Source organism: Desmodus rotundus, chromosome 6 (assembly GCF_022682495.2).
Source record: "Desmodus rotundus isolate HL8 chromosome 6, HLdesRot8A.1, whole genome shotgun sequence".
NCBI classification, from domain to species: Eukaryota; Metazoa; Chordata; class Mammalia; order Chiroptera; family Phyllostomidae; genus Desmodus; species Desmodus rotundus.
The window spans coordinates 11,132,201-11,157,999 of NC_071392.1; the positions used below are offsets into that span (position 1 = coordinate 11,132,201).

The 25,799-nt window shown below is 43.0% G+C and overlaps 1 protein-coding gene across 2 annotated transcripts in view; it reads right to left on the reverse strand.

Moving 5' to 3' along the window:
• CREB5 (cAMP responsive element binding protein 5) overlaps positions 1 to 25,799 on the reverse strand; it is a 374,435-nt gene that overhangs the window by 216,635 nt on the left and 132,001 nt on the right. For both annotated transcript variants that reach the window (XM_053927053.1, XM_024562990.3), the window contains one exon: positions 9,604 to 9,776. In XM_053927053.1, the coding sequence (XP_053783028.1) occupies positions 9,604 to 9,776 (173 nt within the window). The remainder of the gene's footprint in view (positions 1 to 9,603; positions 9,777 to 25,799) is intronic.

Genomic DNA, 25,799 nt, shown 5'->3' on the forward strand with positions numbered 1-25,799 from the left:
TGCCCAAACATGTTGAAGCACTTGTGGGTGATGGCTCAGTCCTTTGTGTGACACGGCTCCTGCGAGAAGCCTTTGTGTCAGGCAGGCTCCAAACTGCCAACTCAACGAAGCAAATAATAATTATTCCTAATGGCAATAATAATTATGGAACGCGGTGGACTCAATATAAGGTTGGCTGTCTGTGGCTTCGGTGGAACAGCCAAAGTTTCACACACATTTTTTTTTTTAGAAAACTCTCTCTCTCTCTCACACACACACACACACACACACACATTTGCCAAAAGCAATCTGGACAAACTCACCCCTCTAGTTCCCTGCAAAGAGCTTGACTACAGAGCTAAATTAAATAAATAGCAACGATCCATACAATGAGCGGGGATCGGGACATGTCTAGTAATTGACATCACACACACACACACATCTCATTTCCCTTATACTTAAAAGTTTTAAACTTTCTCCAATTCCAGACTTTAGCCAGAGCCATGGCAAAATGACAGACATGAATAATTTGGCACATTCCTCCTTTTTTTTTTCTAGGAGAGGTGGAAGGAAAAGAGGGAGGGAAGGAGGGACAAAGGAAGGAAAGTCAGGTGAGAGCCCTCCCACCCCCATTCCACTACAGCTATAAATCAGCTATAAATCAGAATTTCCTAGGCGATCAAAGCCTTCCTTGGTGAAGCCCCAAGCCTGTGGCCAGCACTGCGCACAGCCCATTTTCTAGGATGTTCACCCTCCTCCGCACCACCTGAGCTGACACTCTCTCCTCGACTCTGGGATTTGGCTGTCACCACTATCCAGGGACATCAGCATCAGCACTTCAGTATCTCCCCTCACATACCAATGATGCCAAGGTGTCAGAGAAATAAAGTAGCTCCTCCTGAAAACATAATCCATCAACCAAAGGGTCATTTTCTAGATAATGAGGAATTGTTTTAATTTTATGAAAATTGGGGGAAGGGGCTAATCTGAATCTGCATGAGTTTTTCTTTCTGAATCTTATCAGACTTGTTGGTCACTATGGCTGTTCTTTAAAAGCAGTTCCAAGGGGCTGCCATAGCCTGTTGTCATGTAGAGGGAGGTTATAAGGGGCATTCGGGGCATTATGAAAACCAAGTTATACAGAATACACAGAATACATCTGGAAAAACTCTTCGAGAGTTTTGAATAAGATTATATACATGTCAAATGGCCTAAATCATGTTTTAGTAAAGCAAAATATTATGAAATGTGTACACACACACACAGACAATTTTCATTTCGGATGCTGACGTTAAAATTCCCCAGTCTTCTTTAACAGTACACAATCTAGTTCGGATCATTTTTTAAAATTCATTCTTTCAGTGTTTCAGAGAGGCTCCCATTTGGAACGTGCATTTATAAAGCTGTGTTTTTGTTTAGTTTTGTCATTAACAATGTAGTCTGGCTCAACACGTGGCTCTAGAACGAGGTAGACTTGAGAGGTAGACTTGGGCTTCACTGAGTTTGCAGGTTCATCAAAGTGGCTCCACCCACACCGCCCAAATGATGCTGCAGTGGAAACCACCTCTGTTCTTCTTTAATCAAACTCTCTGTTGCTTCTCTCTCCAGGTACTCAATTTGAGCAAGACACTGGGAAAAGTCGGAGGAAACATCACGCTACACAGTAATCTCAGAATCTGCCGCAGGCTTGGCCTCCAGCCCCTGCAGGTTCTAAGAATGACATTTTGTGTTTGGCGAGTGTTCAGTGGCTTGGACTTGAAGACGGGTGTTTGTTGTTGCAGTTGTCATTCTGATTATTTGTGTAGAAAATGTTTCTGGGTTCTATGGACTGAAAATAATAGACTGAAGGTCAGCTGTAAAGTGTGTGCATTTGGCTTGTGAATTACCATATCTGAACCAATATCTGATGGGTATATGGTTATTCAGGAAGTCATTTCTGGCATTTCAAAGATGTGTGGGGCCATCTGTTCTCTGCAAAGATCTGCACCCCTGCAAAAGCAACCCAAGCACATTCCAGCATGTCTCTACCCCACACTCATAAGAGTCCTATCATTTTACAGACTTTCCTGGCCTATTCACCAGCCAAAATACACTTTGCCAAAGGGGGGAAAACTATAAAACTCCAAATTCTTTTAAATGTGCCTGGTGCCATTAAGAATGTTTATTACTCTACAAGAATTTTATGTTGATCTGTACCAAAAGCACAACATACTTGGCAAATAGATTACTAGATTTCCTGCTAAATGTGAATGTATCTGTTTTATGGAATTTCTTCTTCTACAATTCATATCAACCATACAGTGTGTGGTAGAATGTTGGTCATGATAAGAAAACAAATTTGTTCCTAAAGCTAGAAGAGAGTACTTACTAGACAGTTTAGTGTGAATCTTTCTTTTTATAAGATGGAAAGGAGGGCCCAGTTCGGTCAAGGGGCCTGTTTTAACGTCCCAGAGCTTTTGAGTGGTAGAGTCAGAACTGCCAGCCATAACTCCCCATTTCTCAGTCAGTGGCTTTGCACGGCCTTATTGAAATAGGGTTCCCCAATCAAGGATTGCCTCTATATCCAATATCCAAGACAAAACTGATTGTGTATGTGCTATTCTTATCCAACCAAAGGTAAAATGTCCATAGACTTTGTATAACCTTTAACTAAATCCTCGTAAGAGAGAATGTTAAAAAATGATGGTATAGAAAATCCATTTGGCCTAATAAAATTGAAAAACTCATGAGAAAATCTGTTGAATCAATGATTTTTTGACTTCCAAAATGTCCCATCATATGAATACATGGGATATGTAATAGGCACCATGGCCCATCTGCAAATTTCTAAAACAGTCCTTCTGTCTTAACTCAGAACCTATGGTACTTGTCAATCACCCATAGAGAGTTATTTACACTTTATGAGACAGGTGGTATTTAAGAATATGAAAGCTACAAATAATCAGAAATGCCCACTGGGACACTGCCATGTAGCTTGGACATGCTCAATCTTCAAAAGAGCAAAGTGTACTCTCGGTTCCAAAGGGCCAGCTCTGATTTATCAAGCTCATTTCTCCAGACATGCCTTTAGTTAGTGTCTAGATTTACAGTAGACACAAACTAAATAATCATGGGCTATTTGCTCTAGAAGCAGACCCTTATCTGTGCTTATCTGTTCTAAAAATGGGGTTGGATTATGCATAGAAACACTTGTATGGAAGATTCTGGAATTCTGTGAGCAGGGCTTGTGTTTGTAAGATAAAATCTTCCTCCAAGAGGAGGTCACAGGCAAAGCCACCTATCCACAGCAAGAATCAGAATAAGTCTGGAAGTCACACTTCATCCAGGCAGGGCATAGGCTCTCCCTGCAAACCAAGAAGCTAAATGTGGAGCAGAAGAGGTGGTCGCTCTCTGTGATGACTTTGGTTTTCTCAAAAACGAGGGAATTTGGCCAGAAGACCTCCAATGTACAGGTCCACTCTCTATATTCATGTGCCTGACAGTCCCTGATCTCCCTTCCCTGAGGGCCAGGGAACTCCAATATATTTCTCGTGAAGGACTGAAGCAGCTGCTGGCAACTCAGTGTCCTTCTCTGCCCTTGACCAGCACGCAGGTGTGTGAAAGCACAGACGCTCTTCGCACTGTAACCAGATACACTGAGCGTTAGCCGATTCCTGTGCGTAGATAATTCTCCCAAATGGTCAGACATGCTCATGTGTCCGTGAACCACGGCACTGGGGTTGCCACCGGCAGGCGCATGGGGAAAACATGTGCTTTGGAGTCCAACAGACCTACGTTCAAAACTCAGCTCAAGTCCCTGGCTGAATGACTTCAGACAAATTACTTCTCTTTGGGCAATAAAAATGGAGAATATAATATTGACCACTCTGGGCTCTTGGAGAATTACAGGAAACAACATGTAAAACTATATCAGTGCCTACCACATGGTAGATATTGGGTAAATGGTAGCTTCCTTCCTTCCCTTCGGTATCAGCCTGCTAATCAAGGGATTTTTTAAATCAAAACCTTGAGCCATTGAGGACTAATCTTCAACTTTCTCTCCTAAGTAAACTAGCTCTCATGGACTGAATGTTTGTGCCTCACCTCATTCATATACTGAAGCCCCTGAACCTCATGTGATGGTATTGGGACGTGGGGGACTTTGGAAGGTAATCAGGTTTAGATGAGGTCATGAAGGTGTAGCTCCCATAGTGTCCTCATAAGAAGAGGAAGAGAAACCAGAGCACATACATTCTCCTCCTCTCTCTCTACATATGCATACACACACACATACACAGAGGTCATGGGAGTACATGAGATGGCAGCCATCTGCAAGGAAGGAAGAGGTTCCAAACCAAGAACTGAACCTGCCAGCACCTTAACCTTGGACTTTTCAGCCTTCACTACTGTGAGAAATAAATGTTTGTTGTTAAAGCAGCTGGGCCTATGGTATTTTGTTATAGCAGTCTCAGCTGACTAAGATACCAGCCTTGCTGTGTTCCAGGTGAGGAGCTGGGGTCCTCAAACATACTAGGTTTGCCTGTGGAATCAGAGGGAAAGCCAGGTTCAGAGAGGAGAGAGGGGTCATTTTCCGCTTCTTGGAATACACAGCTCTATGCTCTGATGTTCTGGCTCTGCCCCTTCATCTGGCCACAATACCATGTGGCATTACAACTTCTGAATGTTAAGAAACCTTATATTTCCTCAAGTATCAGTACTTAATGTTTCGTTCCACACATAAAACTCCATGAGTGGAAGGCTGCCGGCCCCCGTGTCAGAGGTAATTTCTGAAGGCTCTGCATGGGATTTAACGGGAGCCATATGGTGAAGTCCATCAACCCGCCCAGAAAGCATCCCCCTGAAGGGCCCTCGTAAATGTTCTCAGGGCTGCGAAATATCCAGCAACTTTCTAACAATAAAGCAATGTTCATAGCCATGATATTCAGCAAAACACAAAGCAGGAAATCATGGCTTCTGGTCTGAATTACTCAGAAGGGGCTTCAAGCCATCCTGGGGAAGGGCTATGGGCCAGAGATGACCTGCTGGCCTGTTGCCTCCACAGGAAGAAGGTTGGCCTGGATGTCGCTTGTGTAGCTTGTGCTGGGCAGTGACAGCCGTCTGTGGTTGGCAGTCTTATTAACCACGCTCAGCTGGTTTGTGGAGTTTAAGAAAACTCTCAATAATTGATTCATACACCTGTACGTTTACAGAGCAAGCGTATTCTTACACTCTAAGCCGCTTACTATTATTTAAGTCTTCTTTAAGCTGTGCCTTTCTGTGACGGCATCATTTCCTGAGCTTTCTCTTTTCTTTTGGGTTTTTTTTTTTTTTTCAGGGCAACAATGACACAGAAACCCTTGAATCAGTGAACATTCCCATCCCAATGGACTAAGCAATGCTGACTCATAAAACAAAGCCACATCACTGTCCCCGATAGGAAAGGTCGCCTTGCTTTTGACACCAACAAATTCTAAGATGTAATAAGGATTTTGTTATTAATATTATTATGATAATGTTCCTTGGTCATGTCCATTGAGCTCTACCTGAGATTCTGTACAGCACACGGTGTCAGGGATTGCGAAGAGAAAAGAAAGAGAGAAGCACAGAAAAAGGTAAAATTTATGACGAATATCAGCTTCTTTTTATTTTTTTCCTAAAATAAGATTTGCTTTGATAATATTTTATATAAATTTCTGGTTGAGTGTTAGATTTATAATGCCTAACTACAGCCCCACGCAAATAGAGTTTATGACCAAATAGCTCACATGCCTACACATCACATGGACATGTATATTCCAGGACTAATGCGCATAAAATCAGGGGGAGGTTACATACATAAATGGTTTCACATATGCTCACTGTTGAACATATTCTCAGGTTTCCTGGTAGACTAACTAGAATATGCTGCAATGGGCCAGATATCTTCCTTCCAAATATCAGTCCTGGTAGGAACATTGGTATATTCTGGTGTTAGACATATTATGGTCCCGTGGTAAACAATTATTGCCAAATAATTTTCACCAATAATCTAACCATCTTATATATTTGTTCAATCCACACAGAGAATTAAATTTTTAGAACATTTTAAATACAGGAAGAAAATGTATGGGCTATTTTGGCAGTGCCTCCCATAACCTGTCAGAACTCAGTACTGATATCTATTCTTACAGAACTCTACACTCCCTGTTATCCTCATTGCTCTCCTAAAGAATCACTGATCATGAGTTACCCACTCATTTACTCCATAAAGGGAAATAGACTTCTTCAGGAAAGCCGGGATCTATCAAGATCATAGCCACCTACTCAACTGATTATTGGCTCCTACAAAACTGTCTCACGTGAAAGGAGACAGAGAGTTTATGCTACCACTACCTGCTCATCTACCATTTCCCCAGGCTTTGCTGGCTTGATCCTGAATTAATGAGCCTGTTACATGATATCTAATAAAAATGACTAGAGTGGAGATCTTGGAATCTGCCACATATTTGGTCCAAGGCTGAATCGATTTCATCTATATTTAACACATGCTCATTTTCTGTCTCACTTGTCTCCCCCACAGCCCATGCCTCACTCCTTTTTTTCCCCATCTGGAAAACTTATCTCCTAAAATGCTACCATCAATCAGCCAAAGACACTCTTCCTGACAGAGCGTCTGCCAGTTTGACATGCACAAGTAGTCACTAGTTTGGGGATGCCTCCCACACTCTCTAGTGCTGTGTGTTTTTCTAGCCTGCCTAACCACACAAGTGCAATTTGGGATATTTATACTTACGTCCAGTTTCTATTGGGATAACAGCACTACTTTGACAGAACCGGGCAAAGGGCATGGTAAAGCATGCAAAGGGTGGAACAAAGTTGCCCAGGTTGCTTATCTCTCTACTGTTAACCTTATTTCTTCCAATTTTTGCATTTCCACCCATTTTGGTCAACTGCAGCTCAGTGCCTGCTCAGGAAGTATGAAAACCGAGGGCTCAAAAGGATGCATGCTTTGTTCCCCAAACTCTCCCTGAGAATTGACACTGCTCCCATTTCCCAGCTCCTCCCCGTCAGTACCACTCCCAATATATTCAAGCCTCTAAGCTTAAACACAGCATGAAGGAGGGGGCAGAAAGGAGAGCAACGTGGGGTTGGCAGCAGAAGCTGAGCACTGGTAGAAGGAAAGGAAAGACGGGGAGCGGGAGACAGGCGGCCCCCTCCCTCTCCACAAGTTTCCAGTCGTGAACACACCCACTGGCCACAGCAAAAGAGCACTGTGCGTGGGCACAGGTGGGTCCCAGCCCCTCTGGCTGGATGCAGCTTAAGTGCAGAGCCTGAATGAAGACTTTCATTGCTGTTTGCTGTTTTTGTTGGCCACTTGCCATGGCAAACATTTGCAGGTGGCTTGGCCAGATTTTGACACTTAAATATTTGAGGTTGTGATAAAAATCAGAATATTACTACAATATGGTTCTGTGCAGCCTCAAAAAAAAAAAAAAAACTATCTGCAATTTCAAATGCTCATTTAAAGACATAGTCTCCAGAGGGAACTCGTGTTTTAAAGTAAGTACTCATTTCCTCTTTGCTGAGAGAAATAAAAGAGTCAACCATCCCCAAATGTTACCACCTAGAGTTTCATTCTGAATCCACTGGTGAGACGGGTTGGCTTGTTCCTTGCTGAGCCCCCACGATCATCCGGGCAAGGCTCTGGATGGGTCACATGGGGAAAATGGAAATGACAGGATGTGTGGGTTGAAATCAACATGGTAAGCACGACAGGGAAGGATCTGAAGAAAAGAAACAGCCTCCCTCCAGTCTGGCAGAGAGACAGAGTCCTCTAAGTGACAATTATCTCCTAGAATGCACCAGGAGAGACACACACCACCCCAGGACTGGGAATAAATGGGAAAATGGAGTGGGTTAGGAGGTCACAACTACCAGAGACACACCCCCACCCACCCAGGCCTAGAGACACAGCCTAGAAATGTCACCCGACTGTTCGGCCCTGGGCCCGCTGGGTAAATTATCCACAGAATCAACATCCATCTTAGAATTCGGCACTAACCCTTAGCAGACTTTGCACAAACACCAGCATTGTACTGACAATGGCTGAAAACTCAGGGCCTGCAAGAGGGTAGTTGGGGGCTGGTGGGGGGAGGCAACAGAACTCCAGGGGAGAAGGAATGCCGTAAAACTGCTAGTAAACTCGAGCACATTTTATGTTTTTTTCCCCTTGAAAGAAAAATAAAATAATTATAATTAGCTGGCCTAACTGTGAATTGTCTGCCCAAAGCCAAGCCACTAGAGTGAAGGAGTCCCTTGAGATTTAGAAGCTGTCTTTGACGAAGGCACTCCACCCTCTTAGTGTATTACAGGTTCTTGCTTTACAGGATGGCAACATTTGCTCCCATAGTCATTTGAGAAGAAAAGAAATCTTTAACAGAGACACTTGCTAATTTAGTGTTGGCTTCTCCAAACAAAGCCGAGCCTTCAAATGGCCGGATTACTTTTCTGTTTCTTGAACAGGACACCGAATGCACCCAAAGCAAACTCACAGAATTGTCATCACCCTCAACTCTCATTTGCTAAGGTGGGTCTTCGCACGTCACAGCCGATCCCGATAAGCTGAGAAACGTGAGAGGAAGTGCGCTTCCAGAGCACGTGAAGGGGCAGTAAGCCAGCGCTCTCCCCAGGGCTCACTCCTGGGTCAGGAATTCTCACAACCATGGAAAACAAGGGGGAAAGACAGACTAACAAATTGTGGAACAGCTTCCAGTGTTTTAAGAATCACCATGCCCAATATTTAACTGAATATTCAGACTAAACTTTGGTGCATATCCCAAACACAGCAGGCTCCCTTTCCTGTCTTAAACAGAGAGCTCTGGGAACACAGACCAACCAGTTTTCAGCATCCAACAAATATAAATTTATCATAGCTCTTTGGCTTAAGTGGTTATCTTTTCTTCCTAAGAACTTGTGTGCTCATAAATCTTTTATTTCCTCTTCATCCTACTCTTGTGAGGGTGGAAAGGAGAGACATCATCCTCATTCTGGAGATAAGGAAGCTGGGCCAGAGATTCTGCATTTCTAAGAAGCTCCTGAGTCATGCCCACGCGGCTGGTCCTCAGACCACACTGTGAGTGGCAAGCGCTAGAGCTATGACATGATACTCAGAAGTGAGACCTCTTTCCATCCCATAATACAGAGTGTCTGGGACCATTCTACCCATTCTACCAATGCCTCAGTATTATCTTTTTTACAAAGGAAGACCTGGAGTTGTCTACTCCAGGAATGAGTGTGGACCAGTACAGAGATGGGGGAGAAACTGCTTTCCACCATCCTCAAGTATGTGTCTTGAGAACTATGCTGCGGTCTCCATAACACCCATGGAGTTCCCTGCAGTCATCTTAGTATTCACGACTCTTCTTTGAAGAAACAATGACACAGAATGACTTGCTATTCCCCCCAAGTCAGAGTCAAACAGCATCTACCAAACAGACACTCCTCCTCCTTCTCCATCAAAAACATCACCCCAGCCAGATAATAACACACTGGCCAGGGAAACCAACTTCTGTCTCATCCAGTCCAAGCACTAGAAACAAGAGAAAAATCCAGAATGTTCTCTGAGCTCCAGTCAGGCCCCAGAGACAGCTGAGGAGGCCTCCTTACCCGATCTGGCGATTGGTGGAAGGTGCTTGTGTGATGACAGAGCTGGACTGGGGTGACGGCATGGCTTGCTGAATCACAACGCCGGTGTCGTGGTTGGGCATCCGGGTGCTGCCAAGCTGGTGAGCTCCGGGCCCTGCCATGGCCCCGCCAACTGCATTATGCATCGAGATACTCTGCCCAGAGAAGACAGAGGAGAAAGGTCAGGGGAAAAAAATCAAGGTTTTATCCTACACTCCAGCTCTCAAAGGCCAAAACTGGGAATCTAGTCATGTCAACTAAGTAGAGAGTTATGGCTTCTGGCAAACCATTGGACCATTCATCTTGCTATAACTTACAACTATGAGAAGATGAAAAATAACTACTCATCCTAAGAGGAAAGCACATAAGAAAACACCTTGAAGTTCACTAGTCACTCTGCCGCCACCCTGATGTGAGGTTTACATCAGGGACGCTTAGCGACTCGATGTGATATATATGGCATTTGAAAATGATTTCTGTGGTATGTGCATAATTCTGTGATTTAGTGAAGAGCCATTCAGCATGTTGCTTTGAGTGACAAGCATACTGGGTTGTTTTTTCTTTTTCAGTCCTATAAGAGAGGCCAACTACTAATTTTTCCCCCCAGGAAACTACCACTTTTCCAAATCATAATCAGCGTACCCATGACCCAAGCCCAACAGCCTGGGGAGGAAGGATGCTTGGAATAGATAATGGGGTGTCTGAGATCCAATGACACAAGAGCAAGGGTTGCAGCTTTGGCTGTATTTGCAAAAAGTCAATCCATAAAAATTTCATGAAATCACCGAATACAGAATAACAATTGATTGCCTGTTGGCTTGTTCATTGTCTTTTCCTCTAGAATGTAGAATGTTTGTGCCCACGGTGCCATCTCATGGTGCTGGAGCACAGTAGGCATTCAGTAAATACTGCACTGCATAAATAAACTAGTAAAGGGAAAACAGGAGACTTCTAGGTCACTTAAGGAACCTAGGATTTATTTCTGATGACTTGAGTGAAGCTTTCTTTGTTTAAAATTCAAAAGTAAGGTAAAATACACAAGATAAATCTGGCTTAAAAAACAACTCTTTCTAGTTGGAAGTATCCATACTGAGGCTGAGAAGGACTGATCGACATGGTGGGACAAAAACGTGAAAAATTCAGAACCTAGAAAAGACAGAGGAAGCGCAGGGCACAGCAGAGGAAGCACATGGCCTCTGTGAACTGCTAGGGACAGTGCTGCAGCCTAGGAGAGCAGGGAAATTCGAGAGGTCAGCTGGACATCGGGTTGAGGATGGCAGGAAAGAAATGAAGTGTCACTAGTAATATACTGGAGGAAAAAAAAATATATATCTGCATGTACTTTGGGGTTAGCAAAGAGAAAAGTAAATGTTACCCAGGAGAACTAGAAGTGGTTCTTTGAAGTTCTTCTGTAAAGAGCAGGATTTCCTGCTCTACGTGTTAAATGATGGTGATAACATACACGGTACTTGGGGTGGTTGTGTCCATCACATTGCACCTTTGCCAGGTTTCTGATTTCCAACTCCTGACCACACAGTTTGTCAGGCGTCCAGATGGAAACTGGGCACCTGGCTTAGACTGTGAGCTGACTGTGTTGTCGTGGGCTCCCAGAGGCATGAACAGCCTTACACATACACACACAGTCCAAAAGCTCCTCTCATATACTGGAAGGCTTTTCTGATGTGGGAAAATATTGTGGTTGGTTAAAGTAAGATGAAAGGAAGTGGTGATTTGTGTGGGGCTGGCAGCGCAGGGACGTGGCTGAGTTCTCTTTACAGGATCTAGAGATAGAGAGAATTGAACTAAAAATAATGAAAATAAAAATAATTGTGTTATTTCCTTTGAAAGTGAACCTTAGCAAACTTACTATCCTGGGTATTAATGAGGTCTTGATGAAGTAAACAAGTTCAAGTATTATCTTTTTCCATTGTTTGGATCCTCAGTGATACTTGCTCAGTCACCTACTTTGTCTTAACAGTCCCTGACTCTCTTTTTAGACTTACTTCTGTTGTACTGTGCTCCCAAAGGTTATCAATAAAGCTGCATGATTTAATTTTTTAAGTAATAATTTTTAAATTCACAAACAAGAATATAAAATCTGTGACCTCTCCTTGAGTTACCTTTGACATCTCTTTTCTATCACCCCATATGCAGTCCACAAATACTTCAAATTCAACTTGAGCACCCTGTATCTCTTTCTGTCCTCCCATTTATCCTTCCACTGACCTGCACCCGACCAGCACCATCTCCTTTCCTGGACCAGGCAGTGGTCTCCCAGCTGGTCTCCCGAAACTCACTCTTGCTTCCCTTCTTCCTCTTTGCCATTTCATAATCACAGTGATCTTCTCAAAGGGCAAACACATCATGTCTCTGCAACTCCCCTTATGTCCCCAAACCCCAGCTTTTTAAATGCTTCCCGTGGTTTAGAAGACACTGACAGCACTCTGTATGACCTCCGAAGGCTATATGGGACCATCCCACCGTCCCAGCTCATCTCACACCACTGTCACGCTTGATTCCTGTGACTTTGTCCGACTTCCTGGAATTTTCCGGTCCTCAAACTGACCATGCTTCATTTCAGCACAGAGCCTTGGAAGAGGCTCTTTTCCATTGCCTGAGCTCTTTCCTCTGACAGGAGGTATCAGATAAGCATCTCATGAAGAAGCTTTCCCTGACCTCTCCAATGATGGGTAGCATCTCCCTCTCCTTTGTACAAGTTTCACAGTTTGACGAGTGTTTTTGATTATTTCATTAGTATCTGTTTCTTCCTCTAGACCATAAGGACAATGAGAGAAGGGGTTAAATCTGATGCTACTCCCCACTGTGTCTCCGTTGCCCTGGTCAGTGCCTGGCATATAGTTGGTGTTCGATAAATATGGAGCGAATGAGTAACATAAAATAACATTCCTAGAACACTCACAATGATGAAATCCTATCTTTTATTCCCTGTGTAATGTGTTAGCGTGCTAACTTCTTGTCTATTTACCTCAAAATCTCAAAGTATGTACACAATAATACAGTTTAAGGTGTTAAGGTACTTGTTTGATTATAGGCTAGAGAAATACCTACTATCAGGATTAAGAAGAAAGCCACCAACACAGCACACAGACAGTAAATTTAGTATTTTGACAAAATACTAAGTAAGCTTTTGGAGAAAAATACCAATAGGTGAGCTTCAAGTCTAAGCACTTTGGCTCAAATGAGGGCAATAACCATTCTCTATCTCCACCATGAAAACCAAGAAAAGCTGATTTGTGCTGCAGTACAAATAAATTGGTTTCATTTCTTCAGAGTAAAGCGTGTTAAAAGCTAGAAGGAAGTACGTCTTTTCCCCAAGAACAGTTTGAGGATCTTCTCTGAGAATCATTATAAAGAATAGAAAAGACTATCTAGGAAAATACCTAATACCCTCCCCCATGACCACCCTCTCTGTCTCTGTGACCTCCACCAGAGATAGAAAAGGCTTCTGGAAGTTATATTCCAATTCTTCAATGACCTCCTTTCTCCACCACATGAAATCTGCAATTCTCCAGCCTCCTTCCCCATATCCACAGGGTAATTTCAAAACATTGTGGAAAAATAAACAATTAGGCAAGCATTATCATTTCATATTAAGAAGAAATGATTGTTGTTCTTGAAGCATTACATAGTAACTCAAACATGAAATTATTTTCTGAGTTCACATTTTCCCAATTATGGGTACAAAACCTGTCTTCAATGATAAAAGAATGGCATTTTACCTTGGATAAATTAAACATCCAATTTCAAAAACACGAAGAATGATTCTACCTCTCCGAGTTATTTCTCTGGTATTGGTGTGTAGATTTGGAGCTGGTGAAACAATGTCACGAACCAGTGGATGGATGTCAACATGCCCAGAAGGGCCAGGGTGCTCCTCAAAGTTCAGCCTTTGGCCCCTTCTTGTTCAACATGTTTATCAACAGCTTGGATGAAGATGTAAAAATTGTGCTTGTCAACTCTGCAGTTGACACGTGTTGGGAGGCATAGCTAATGTTCTGGATAGTAGACTCGGATTTCACGTGGGCCAACTGTGTGATCTGGCCTCCAAGAACGCTAACATAAATCTACGTTGCTGTAAGACAAGTGCGATGTCCAGATCACGGGAAGTAATTACTCCCCTGTAGAGCACGTTGAGCTGACCACATTTGGCGACCACATTGACGGGGGAAATTGACAAACAGGAGGGAATGAGAGCAATGAAGGCATCCGAGATGCATTACAGGAAGAATGCTAGAAGAATTGGGGAATATTTAGTCTAAAGAAGAGAAGACTTAGAGGGCCATAACTGCCTTCAAATATTTGCATGATTAAATGTGCTATCTGTTGCTCCAGCAGCCATAACTTCAAAAAATGGGATCATGGTGATACAAGCCAATAATAACTACAATGTGAGTTCCTGTTTTGAAGCAGCCACTTTGATAGGTGTTTTAAAAACCGCACTTCTAATCCTTACAGTGAGTGACCTTACAAAGTAGGCATCACGATCCTCATTTTGAGATGAAAAAAAAGAGTAGACTCCACCCCATGACTAATGCCATGCTAGTCACCTCTGGCCGCCCTCACTCCTTCCAGATGGATACTTCAAAAATATAAATTTGACCTTTTGTTGGGATAAATTTTCCAATATATAGCAATGTCCAAAGACAAACCAAGTTGCCTTGTAAAGTCCTGAGCCTCTGGCATCAAAGTTAGACCAGTGGAGACTAGTGGCCGTCTGTCAAGGATGTCACCAAGAAGATTCTTGTACCGGAAGGGAGGTGGCACTAGATGACCTCCAAGGTCTCTTTCATTGCTAAGATTCTCTCATTTATGATACATGGTTTATACTCTGGCTTGAATGCTTCCAAATGATTACTAATATGTGATAATGTTGAAAATACACTGGCTTAGGCCTTAGGAGGTCTCTTCTAGTCCCGTCGCTCTGCCCCTCCTGGTAGCCATGTAACCTAGATAAATCATTCACCTTCCCTGGGCCCCACAGGCTCACTGAGAAAAACAGGGGGTTGGACCTCGTGGTCTCCATGACCTCTTCCAGCTCTCATACCCCGTAAGTCTCTTCCTATATTACATTTTATGAGACACTACATATCCACACAGACTTTTTAGACACTGATTCATGAGCCTAGAAACATTGATTTTTTTTCCCTCCATAACCATAAGCTTTTGCAGAAATTAACCTTCTGAAAATTACAGCTTTCTGCCAGACCCAAGGGATCAGGAATCAAGAAATGTATCTAGTAAAAAGTACAATTTCTCCAACATCAAAGACAAAAGCTCTACAGACAAACTATCTTCAACCAAGTCTCTCCCAATTTGGTTCAGATTTCTCCACATGTCCTTTGAATTCTCCCCGCTTCATGTCCCTTGCCCTCCATTCATTGTTGTTCTGAGACATAAAGGGTGTGAATGGGATGAGAACCAGGGAAATAATGAGTCCTGATTGCATACCAGTGAGCTTGAGGTAGATAGTAATTGTCTTTCTGCATGCATGGACTTGGAATACAATATGCAAAAAAACAACCTGATACATATGAATATACATCCGTGTTCTTACAAATAACTATAATTTCAGGGTGTGGTAATGAAGGATGAAGAGAAGTGGCCCAGAAATGAAAGTGAAGGTTGGAGCATACAGGAAAAGTGATGTGGATTCCCATAAGGGCCCAAAATGTTATCTTAAAATCTTTGGTCTCTCCAACTGCCAAGGTGTGGAGACTTTATGGGTTTCTCTATAAAGAGCCAGGGTCATCCCAACATGCGTTTACAAGTTGAGTTGTGCAATCTTGAAATTGTCTGCATCTTAATGATGCCCAGGCAGTTACGAAGACTTTCAGAACTTTTCCGATGTAAACATCCATGAACTGCATCCAAAAGATATCTGAGACATTCACAGAATAACAAAGGTTCTGTTCTAACCTTCTGGGAGATATTAGGCTCTCTGGAGGTACAGAAAGGATGCTAGGGGGTCCCGACTCCTCTTTTCTGGGGCAGTACTAGTATGGGTATTTTGAATCCTATGAAGGCTAGGCCACCCCATGACAGAGGAGACAGTGAGGTATTGGAGCACACACAGCAGGTGGGCTGGGGAGATCAGGGGCCATGCAGGCTGCCTGTCTCTCCAGAGCATTCTCCTTAGCATAGTCACAGTGCAAGATGGACAATGTAAGATAGGAAAGCATCTCAGGCAACCTCTGCAGGAGGGGAAGGGAAAGGAGAGCATAGGGCACTATCAAAGCTGCAGCCCTGATCTGCACATTTAAATTCTGCTTTTTCAGAGTTTGCTGCTCATTCCTGGAAAATTCTAAGAGGACCCAAGGTACAGAAAGCAAGCATGAGTACTGAAATCAGGATCAAATTCACATCAACTCCATATCATCTGAGGCATGTTATTCTGGTTCTCCGAGCCATACCTTCCTCATCTTTAGGTGGAGATACTCTTCCAATGGCCAGGCTTGTGGTGAGCATCACGGGAGACAGCAGATGTTCCAGCATAGCGCCTCACAGCAAGTGTGTACTTCTTTTTTTTTCTTTTTTTTCTTTTTAAGTAAAATTCAGAATGTGAAGCTCAGGGAGTACTGGTTCATTTTGGGTGGCTATTCCCCATGACTGATATTAATAGCAATATTATTAGTAATATTTAACACATATACAGCATTATCATATACCAGAAAATTTAATCTTTATATCAGTCTAGGAGGTAGGTATGATTATCACCCCTATTTTAAAGATGTGGAAACTGAGGAACAGAGAGGTTAAGTGACTTGCCCAAAGTCACACAGCCAACAAGCAGAGGAGCTCAGATTTAGGCAGTTTGGCTTCAGAGGGCAGGTTCTTATCTACTAAGCCACACTGCCTCTATAGTCTCACTGTAAAAATATTTTCTAGTCGAAAGCAACATGGTAAGAAATGTCTGCACCTGATACCTTTTCTATGAACATTAAAAGAAGTTATTCATTGATGCTGGCATGTGATCCCGAAAATTACAATGTATCTGTCATACCACTAATCTGGATCAATGTCATCACCACCATCTTCATGCCTAGAAAAGCCTGAGAATGCACCATGCATTCATTTCAAAGTGATTGATTAGAGACTCTTGTCTTAAGATCATGTTGCCTACATAGGCATCTCTAGACTGGTTTATAACGAATGAGGGCAGATTAGGAATTGGGAGGGAAAGCTGTACTTCAAAGAGTGACGAACAATACTTTTTATCAAACTGCTAAAACAAACAGACAACAAGAAACCCTCATGTGCTAACTCTTTGATGTTAGTTCACCTTCCTCAGGAGTTCCAAGAGCTCAGGGAAAACCTGAGAACGGTCATTTCTCTGATGTTTGGATCAAGTTCAGCTTTCAAGACAGATTCTCTCGCGTGGGCAGAAAGGCAGCTCACACACTGATGGGACTCTCGGTGGCCTTAGCCTACTCCCGCATTTCCAGGCAGCAGCCCCTGACCCCACACCAGTGGGGCTCTAGACTTGAGTCTGCGGATACAGAGCAGTTAGACTCTCCTCCAATCCCAGACCTCTGTCATCTTTTCTAATACTGGGTTTCAGGCAGCGGAGCCCAGAACCATCCCTGTAAGCATTTTATAGCTATTCATTTAATACTGCAGTAAAATGCTCAAAACAATAAACGTCTTCTCAGTTGCCACCCTTGACTGTGAGAAACAATTTTTGGGTGTCTCTCAAACATCCTGCTCCTTCCTGTTCAGATTCTCAGTGCCTTGGAGTGTCCGTGTTTCTGCTCTTGTCTGTCACTTTATTGTCTTGGCTGCTTCTACTAGATATAATCATCTGAGTTAAAAGGAAGCAAATGGTGTTACTTCATTCAGGTGACTTGAATTGGAGTTGGGCACATTTCTGTGGCTGATGCTTCTACGGGTATCCTGAAAGCTAGAAACTAGTCTAATGCTACTGAAAATGATATTGCACTCGGTGCTCACTGGTAAGGTTCCTCATTTCTCAAGAATCAAGAACCATATGATTTTACTCACATGTGAAATATAAAACTAAAAGCCACAACTGAGCAAATAAGACAAACAAATAAACAAAAACTCATAGACACAGACAAGAGTATGGTGGCTACCAAAGGGAAAGAGGGGTGAGTGGAGGGAAACAATAAAGAGGGTCAAATATATGGTGATGGAAGGAGACTTGACTTTGGGTGGTAAACACACAATGCAATACACAGACGATGTACTATAGAATTGTTCACTTGAAACCTATATAATTTTATTAACAAATGCTACCCCAATAGATTTAATTAAAAATAAAAACAAAACAATTAATGAGAAAAACAGAGACTCTTCTTTCAAAATAATGCACATTCTATCATGGAGCCAATCTACTTAAAGACTTTTGCTGGCCATCCATTACCTCCTAAATATGCCTCCACATTGACTTCAATCTTTTACAATCTGGCCCCAGTCAATGTTTCCCACATCACTTCCTGGCAACCCATCCTCCCTATCACCACCCCCTTTACTGCTCACACACACAGACCTCAATGCTTGTAGACTACTCCACACCATTTCATGCCTCTTTTTGCCTTTGCACCTAATACGTCTTCTTTGCAGTCAGTCAGGGCCCAGCTCTGATACTTCCTCCTCTGTGGAGCCTCCTTCAACTCCTTCTGGTCCCAATAGTTGTTCCCTGCTCTGTGCTCCCACAAGGCCTTGTCCACCGCTCCGGAGGGAGCATGGCTTGTTTCCATGAGTGATTACTCCAGTAAACTTGGAGCACGGCAAACCCACGTTCTTCAGGGAACAGCCAGCATCTTCGTGAAATGCACTCCGTACCTACGCAATAAATCCAACTCCTCAGTGAATATTCAGTTCATTGAATGGTGTGTGATCCTGAAGAAGCTTGTAGCTTCTCTTGGCTACAGTTTTTTATTTTTTAAATAGTAACAACCCTAACATGTACGATTTTTATAATGGTTACTTAAGTAATATAAATACAGAGTTTAGTGCAATGGTGAACACATTAAATGTCCAATAAATGTTAGTGGCCATTATTATAATTATCATTGCTATTATCATGATTACTACCAAGGCTAATGCTACTTCTCCACTAGGTAGAATTAATTAACCACTCCTTTGTCCTCCATCCTACTTCTCCATACATACTTCTCTCAAAGCTCCTAGAACACGTTGGTATGTTTACCTATTTTTAAGATCAGTTTTGCCCTTCTGGCCGTGAACACTTTGACTACAGGAACAGAGTCTGATTTCATGCCATTGTCCTCCAGGCCTAGTAGAATGCCTGTCACACAGATGCTTGCAGAGTAAATATATAGAAAGTGTGACTAGTGCTGTGGAAAAAGAAAACAAGTGCTTTCCTATAAGTCCTACGGGTCAGACGGAATACGGACATGTAGGGAAAGATGGGGATGAAAAACAAATGAACCTGAAAAATACCTTCACACACACGCACACAATAGAAGCAGGAAGAGAGAGACATATCATCCAGAGCTGATTAGGCTATGGGCTGAAGGGCAAAGGGCCAGCCAGCAGCTCCGAGTTTTCATCCAAGCTCCACCATTAAGCACACGATCTTGTTTAATTCTCCAGTCTGTTGATGTTGCCTTCATAATGATCCCCACATCTGCCTTTTCTTCACTGTCCCCCAAGTTCCAGAGCTTTATCACCTCCTTTCCCCATCACACAATAGCTTCCTGCAGCTCTCCGGGGTTCCAGTCTTTCTGGTCCCTCCCAGACCACTCCAGACCCCACTGTCTAATTATGTGGTACAAATCAGCACTTCCCTAATGTCACTCCTCAACTCTGAAGCCTCCCAGAGTTCCCCTTTATTTACTAAAGCCCACTCACAGCTTTGCCTGAAGGGTCTATGATTCAGTCCCACCTCTCACCCTCGTCCGCTGTCCAAACCCTCCACTCCAGCCACCCTTTTCTACGCACTACACAACTCATGAGTTCAAATCCTCACCCTTACACTTTGGCAGGTACGTTTCCCTAGGCCCGGAATGTCTTCGCTTCCTTTCTGCCTAGCGGAATCCTATCCTTTAGGCAATAAATTTGTTGGTTGATGGATAGTGTTTGTTCAAGTCCAAAACAGGAAAGTACATCCTTGCTTTCTTTGACCCTTGGAGTTAAGGCCCAGAAATGGCTTGAAAAGAACTTTAATAACATAACATATTATCCTTCAACCTTGCTGTCTCTCTGACATTTCCTCACTCTCAGAAAAACTGCCTTACTCTCTTCATCTCAGGCTCATCTTCCCAACGTCACTACGGAACTAAAGATGTCCCCCGTGTCATTTTCCACCTCAGCACCCCCAATCCTTTCCTTTACAGCATGTGTCCCAAAGGGGAATTGTTATCATTATTTCCCATTCATCACATTATAAATTCCAGGAAGGAAGAGACAGTGCCCGTCTTGTCTTCTATCACTCCTGTCTAGCTCAGCGCCGGGCATGGAACTGAATGACCACTGACAGAATAAATAAATGAATGAGGACTTCTGAGGTGACGATATGGGAAAAAAGAACAATCAGTGTACAATTTCTTCTTGCCTAAGTTGGGCACGCGGAAATGTTAAGCCTGAGATACAAAGAGATAGCATTTGCTGATTTAAGTCCTCATAAGTCATATCAACACACAGAGGCTAGAATATAGCACCTCAAATTGCCATGTGTTTGGTCTACTCAAACCAGAGCCACTGGCTGAAGTGAGGCAAGATGAGACTTCCTAAGTAACTGGAAACCAAGACAGGAAAAGCTGAAGCAAAATGATTAAAAACAAGCCAGGAACCGGGGTCCTGAGGCCAGTGTGCGGAAGGGAAGTGGATGGCACCGATGGCATTAGCACAATCACACTCCCGTGTTGCCCAGGGAAGAACACGGTCTTTAATACCATGAAGGGGAGGCTGAGCACACAGCAAAATGCCGAGAAGTCACACCGAGAACCCAGGATAGTCATGCAAGAGGCAAATGGCCCATTCTAGGGTTACTAAACAAATTTCTCTCCCTTCCCTACCAGAAAATGTAAAGTTACTTAAAATCAGAGTGCATATAAAAGTACCACAGGGGTGCTGAGGGTCTATTTCTTCAGCGTTTCAAAGAGAATCAAATACTTACTTAATGACGAGAAATATAAACATAGCACTCTCTTAAAAGCTGCTAATGATATACTACAGGTCTGAGAAGAGGCTTTCCTTTGCCTTTCCCTCTCCCAAGCCCTCCCTTCCTCAGCTCTTCTCTCCTGGCCAGAAAAACTGGCGGGTAGGGCTGGCCGCAAAGATGAATTTGCTTGAAAACTCCCCTGCCTGGAGCCTTGGTTAGGCATCTGCATTCCTGAATATTTGGCAACATTAGGCTCTTAACATAAAATAGAAATGTGATCTTCAGTGAGAAGGAAAATGTGCTACAAGATAGACTTCCTTCTCTGAAACAATGGAGAATGAGCGCGCGGGCACGTCATCGCACTTCTGGCGGAACCCGTCAGGTGGCTCGCCGTGAATGGCCCTCCTTTGTAAATTGTTCAGCACTTCACAAACGTGAGTTACTGCTGTGCTGTTCTAATGATCGATATGAATTAAGCAGCACATTTCTACCCTGGGAAGTGGCTGTTTATTGGAGAACAAGTACTCTTGAGTGGCCATTGCTTCCAAGCACACTGAATCATAGCTCCCAGCGTTTGTGCAGTCTTAGAGCCAAACCCAAATTCTGTAATGCAACAGAGCAAATGGATGGGAGTTTGTCTGTCTTTCTGATGAAACCCTAGTATAAAGAGATAACAGTTTTCACTTGACCATAGCAAACCAAACAGCACTCTTCATGTAGTGCAGGGACCCTGGCCACCAACGGACAGGACAGTTTCCAAAGAAGCTTCTGGAAATCGTGTTTGAATATTAAGAGCAAATTTTTAAAAATTTTTCTTAGCAGTAAGTTGGGTTTTCTACATCCTTAGGGGTCCAGAAAAGTGCAATGGGGGTAAGGGAGATAGTTTCTATGTTTTCAGTGCCTACAAGGTACCTCCTCCACCTACAAGATATCACCTGTCATTTCTGTGACCTCGTTTCCTACTACTCCTTACCTTATGCCCTTGGCTCCAGACTCGGGCTGACCTCCTTGATGTTCTGCTAGCTACCCTTGGCACTCGCTGCTCCTGTAGGCTGGAAGGCTTCTACCCATTATCCTCACAGCTCCCTCCCTCACCTCTTCCAAATGTCTGCTCTAACATTACCTCCCAATGAGGCCTACATCTGAGGCCTTGCCCCTCTGTTTGGAATGACAGCTCTGCCTCCGCGAGTCCGCAGGCCCCTTACTTAATCCACCCTTCCCCACTCATAACCTCCATCCCTCCCTCACACGCTCCAGTCCAAAAGCACCAGGCCATTTCTGATCCCTACTCTCACGGTAAAAATCTGAGAAAAGAAAAATATACAAAGAAGTCTAATGGCTCTGTGGTTTTTTTGTTTGCTTGCTTGTTTTCACCACTAAGGAGTGCTTTTTATGATTTTTTTCCCCCTTAGGCATCGTGTTTTTAAAATACTTCTTAAAAACTTATGAATTCATTTTCCTATATGATTACTCATCTTCTGAAGCTTCTGCATTCCTTAATATCTAAAATCTCACTGCACTCCATTGTTGCCTCAGACGGTCCTGTTTGAGTGCTCCAGCCAAGCAGAAATGGACGCCTTAGCTAGTCTGAGCAGACCTGCTACAGATAAACGTCCAATTTCAATTAGAGAGTTTGACTACTGCACCACTTGGGGTCCCAGTGGGACACAGATGGCACACTCAAAATGGGTAATTTGAGGAATGATTAATAAAGGAACTATTTGCAAAGGTGTGGGCAGCGTACAGGGAAGCCACAGTGCAGTAAGTACCCTGGGGCCAGTTTCAGCAGGGAGCTGTTAGCATCCCTCAGCTTACAGGAATGAGAGAAAAGGGGATTCAGGGGAGAGGGAGGAGAGCAGGACCAAGGGAGGGGAGAGAGTGTGTGGAGAGGGTACCTGGCAGGGGCTGTGACCCCTGGGCAGAGGAGGCAGCTAATAGACAGAGCTGGGAGAGCAGACACTCAGGCTTGCTTTCCTCCCTCTCTGGACCCAGTGCTGGTGTCCCTCTGACCAGGGGCCTAAATCCAGTGGGAACACACGAATTAAAGGAGCTCAGTAATGTGGTGTGTGCGGGTGGGCCTGGACAGATGGTCAGAGCCAATGCAGTACAACTACATTTTGATTAAACTTGTATTATTTTATTCTGCAAGTGTTATAATTGTAACATAATTATTCATCAGGGTTAACTTATTCGAGAAAAAAAAATAGGTGGAAAGGAACTAAATTGCCATCATCCTTACGTGCGGAAAAACCTAATATTTTACTATATCTCTCCAGATATTCTCTACACACACACACACACCACAAAATGGTATATAATACTATATATGGTATATTATCTGTGTTATATGCGTGATATACATAACACATATAATATGTGTGTGTGCATAGAGAAATGGAGACATCCAAGGGACTCAATGTTGCAAATTAGTAATTTTCTTTTAGTTGTACTTTTCTTTGTTGAAATTAAAGGTATATTTAATTGATATTAAAGATATATTTAGTCAATGTATATTTTCACACAATAGCATGTGGTAATGTTTGTTGAGTGATGAGTGAATGAGTAAGTGAAATGATGTTAAGTTTTGCAAAGAAATGTATTTTGCCATTTCCAAAATAATATGCATTATTTCCACTGATTTAAAAAAATCATATTTTTCTTCAAAAAAAAAAAAGATCCGAAACCCCAGTTCTGGACCCAGTGACACATTTTTAACTCCACTCACTTACTATGACTTAAAAAAATGTTCTCTGTATCTTTATTTCCGTTCCTCTCATTTATACCATCTAAGGGCAGGGCTGTCACTAACTGGTCTTGCTTTGCATTTACCCATGTGTTTAATAAATTATAATGGGGCTGATAAAAACAATATAGGGCACAGCCAAGACACGCCTGTCCCACAGTGTGCCCCAGACACCCGGCTCCACCCCAGAGAGATGAGCCCAGACAAGCACGGCTCCTCTGAACCCTGCTACACACACTGTAAACAAGGAAGGTCTCAGTTTGAGGACACAGCTTCCCATTCGTCTACATTCTGCCTGGTGAAACAATCAGGCTTGGAATAAGAATGGCTTTAGATGAGGGAGTCACAGAAGAGAGAATTTGGCCCCTGATATCTACGGACCCTAAAGCTATTATGGGGCTGAGCTTAATTCTCCTTTCTGCCAGAGTCACTGAGTGTGAGGAAAGTAAGTACATTTAGAGACTGCATTTTTCAACCTTGACAATCAGGATTTATGGGTTGGCTTGCTAAGTAGAAGCACTAAGGCCAATGAAATATTTTTATTTAGATGCTCTTCCCCAGCAACTTCTCTGCTCTTCTGTTAGGACACCAAATCCACAGGCCCCGGTCTCTGGCAACTTGAACATTCTATCATTTTCTATCTTGAATTCATTTCAATCCTATGGTGCCTCATCTCTACTGACAACTTCCAGGAGGAGAAAATTTACTGATTATTTAATAGACTAAGAAATAATATTTCTAAAACTAAAAAATACTCATAGATGAAATCTCAGGGAAGCCAGGGACCCACATAAGAACCACACCCATGTTGCCAGACCTTTTAGTAAGCGAATCCTTGGGCATCTTTCCCCTTGCATAGATGCCCATGTCCTTACACTGATCATAAGTGTGTTTGTTGATTTTTTGCTCTATAGATATGTTTCTTTTAATATTTGAATGCTGTCCAATCACTTTTAAAGAAAAGTAATTATAGGTCTATGTATAAAGAAATGTGTTTCCATACCTATTAGCTTACTAGTCATTTTATGAAATAGTTTTCAAACCCTTATAAATAAATTTAGAAATGTAATCTGCCTTTAAAAGTCAAATAAAATCTCACTCTGAAAAGCCATTTTAGAGGTTTATAACCATCAGTAAAAAGGCATGTTCAAGGCAAAAGTAAACAAAGTACAATCATTTGAATTTCTTGTATGATCTTCACCCTTTAAGCATCTTTGCCTATGAATTAGTTTTGCATTTGTACATAATACTGATTTCTCTGGGTAGCTAACTAGCCCTCTATTCCCTTTTGAATGGAACAGTGACAATGCTGGGGCATGAGGTCCAGACTCTCACCTGCTGGCATCGGAAGAGATGACCCCCAAAGCCTCAGGGCCCTCACGAATGCCCAGTCCTAGATGGTGCTTCCCATCCAAACATCCTTCTACACCTCCACACTGATCGAGGTTTGGACGCCAGTGCCTAAAGTGCGGACTAGGTTCAAATGCATCTCTGTCCCTTTTCTTGGCCACCCCCATTTACTGGGATTAAAACCATCAGAAGCTCTTCTTGAAGGCCTTTTAGTGCTGTTCCAATGGCAACAGAGGAAAAAGACCTATTTGAGACCTAGTTTTTTCTTTGTGTAGAAGGAATCCAGGAAATCTACCTTTCTAGCACATTTGTGGAAGCTTCACACACACACACACACACACAACACTACTTACTCTAAGACAACTTCAGTGCGCTGAGCCCCGGATGAACAAAATTCAAGTGGATGCTGAGGGGGAAGTGGGGTTGGGGGGCGGTAATGTTCAGCCAGTGGAGGAAGAAGGAGGGTTAAGAGCTTCTGGTCTTTTATCTTAATTTCTGTGACATGATACTGCTTTCTAATTATAAGCAGATGAATAATGAAAGATTCGCCTTGTATTCAACTTTTCCCCCCAAGTCAGCTTCTGTCCTTGGTTCATTCATGTGAATATTCTAGACTCACCTACTGAACATACCTAGAGCTTGTGGCATGCTCAGCCAAATGGTCAATTTAAAAAAACTGGAAAAGCCCTTTGGGACTTCCATAAGAGGCGGACCCTGTGAATGGCACAGGGGTGGGACGGAAAGGGACTCTGACCCACCTCCAGGCACAGTGTCTGTCACCGAAGAGATGTTAGCATCGGAGTGACACTGCCTCTCATATTCAGGATTTAATGGTTCAGTGTTGGTGGTAATTTAGGAGCATGCAAAGGAACAAAGAAAAAGCACATCCCTGGAAGTTAAAGTAGTTACTGAAAAGGGAAACTGGGAGAGTGAAAAGGAGGGATTAAGTTATCCACCTCATCAGGAACAGAGAAAGGA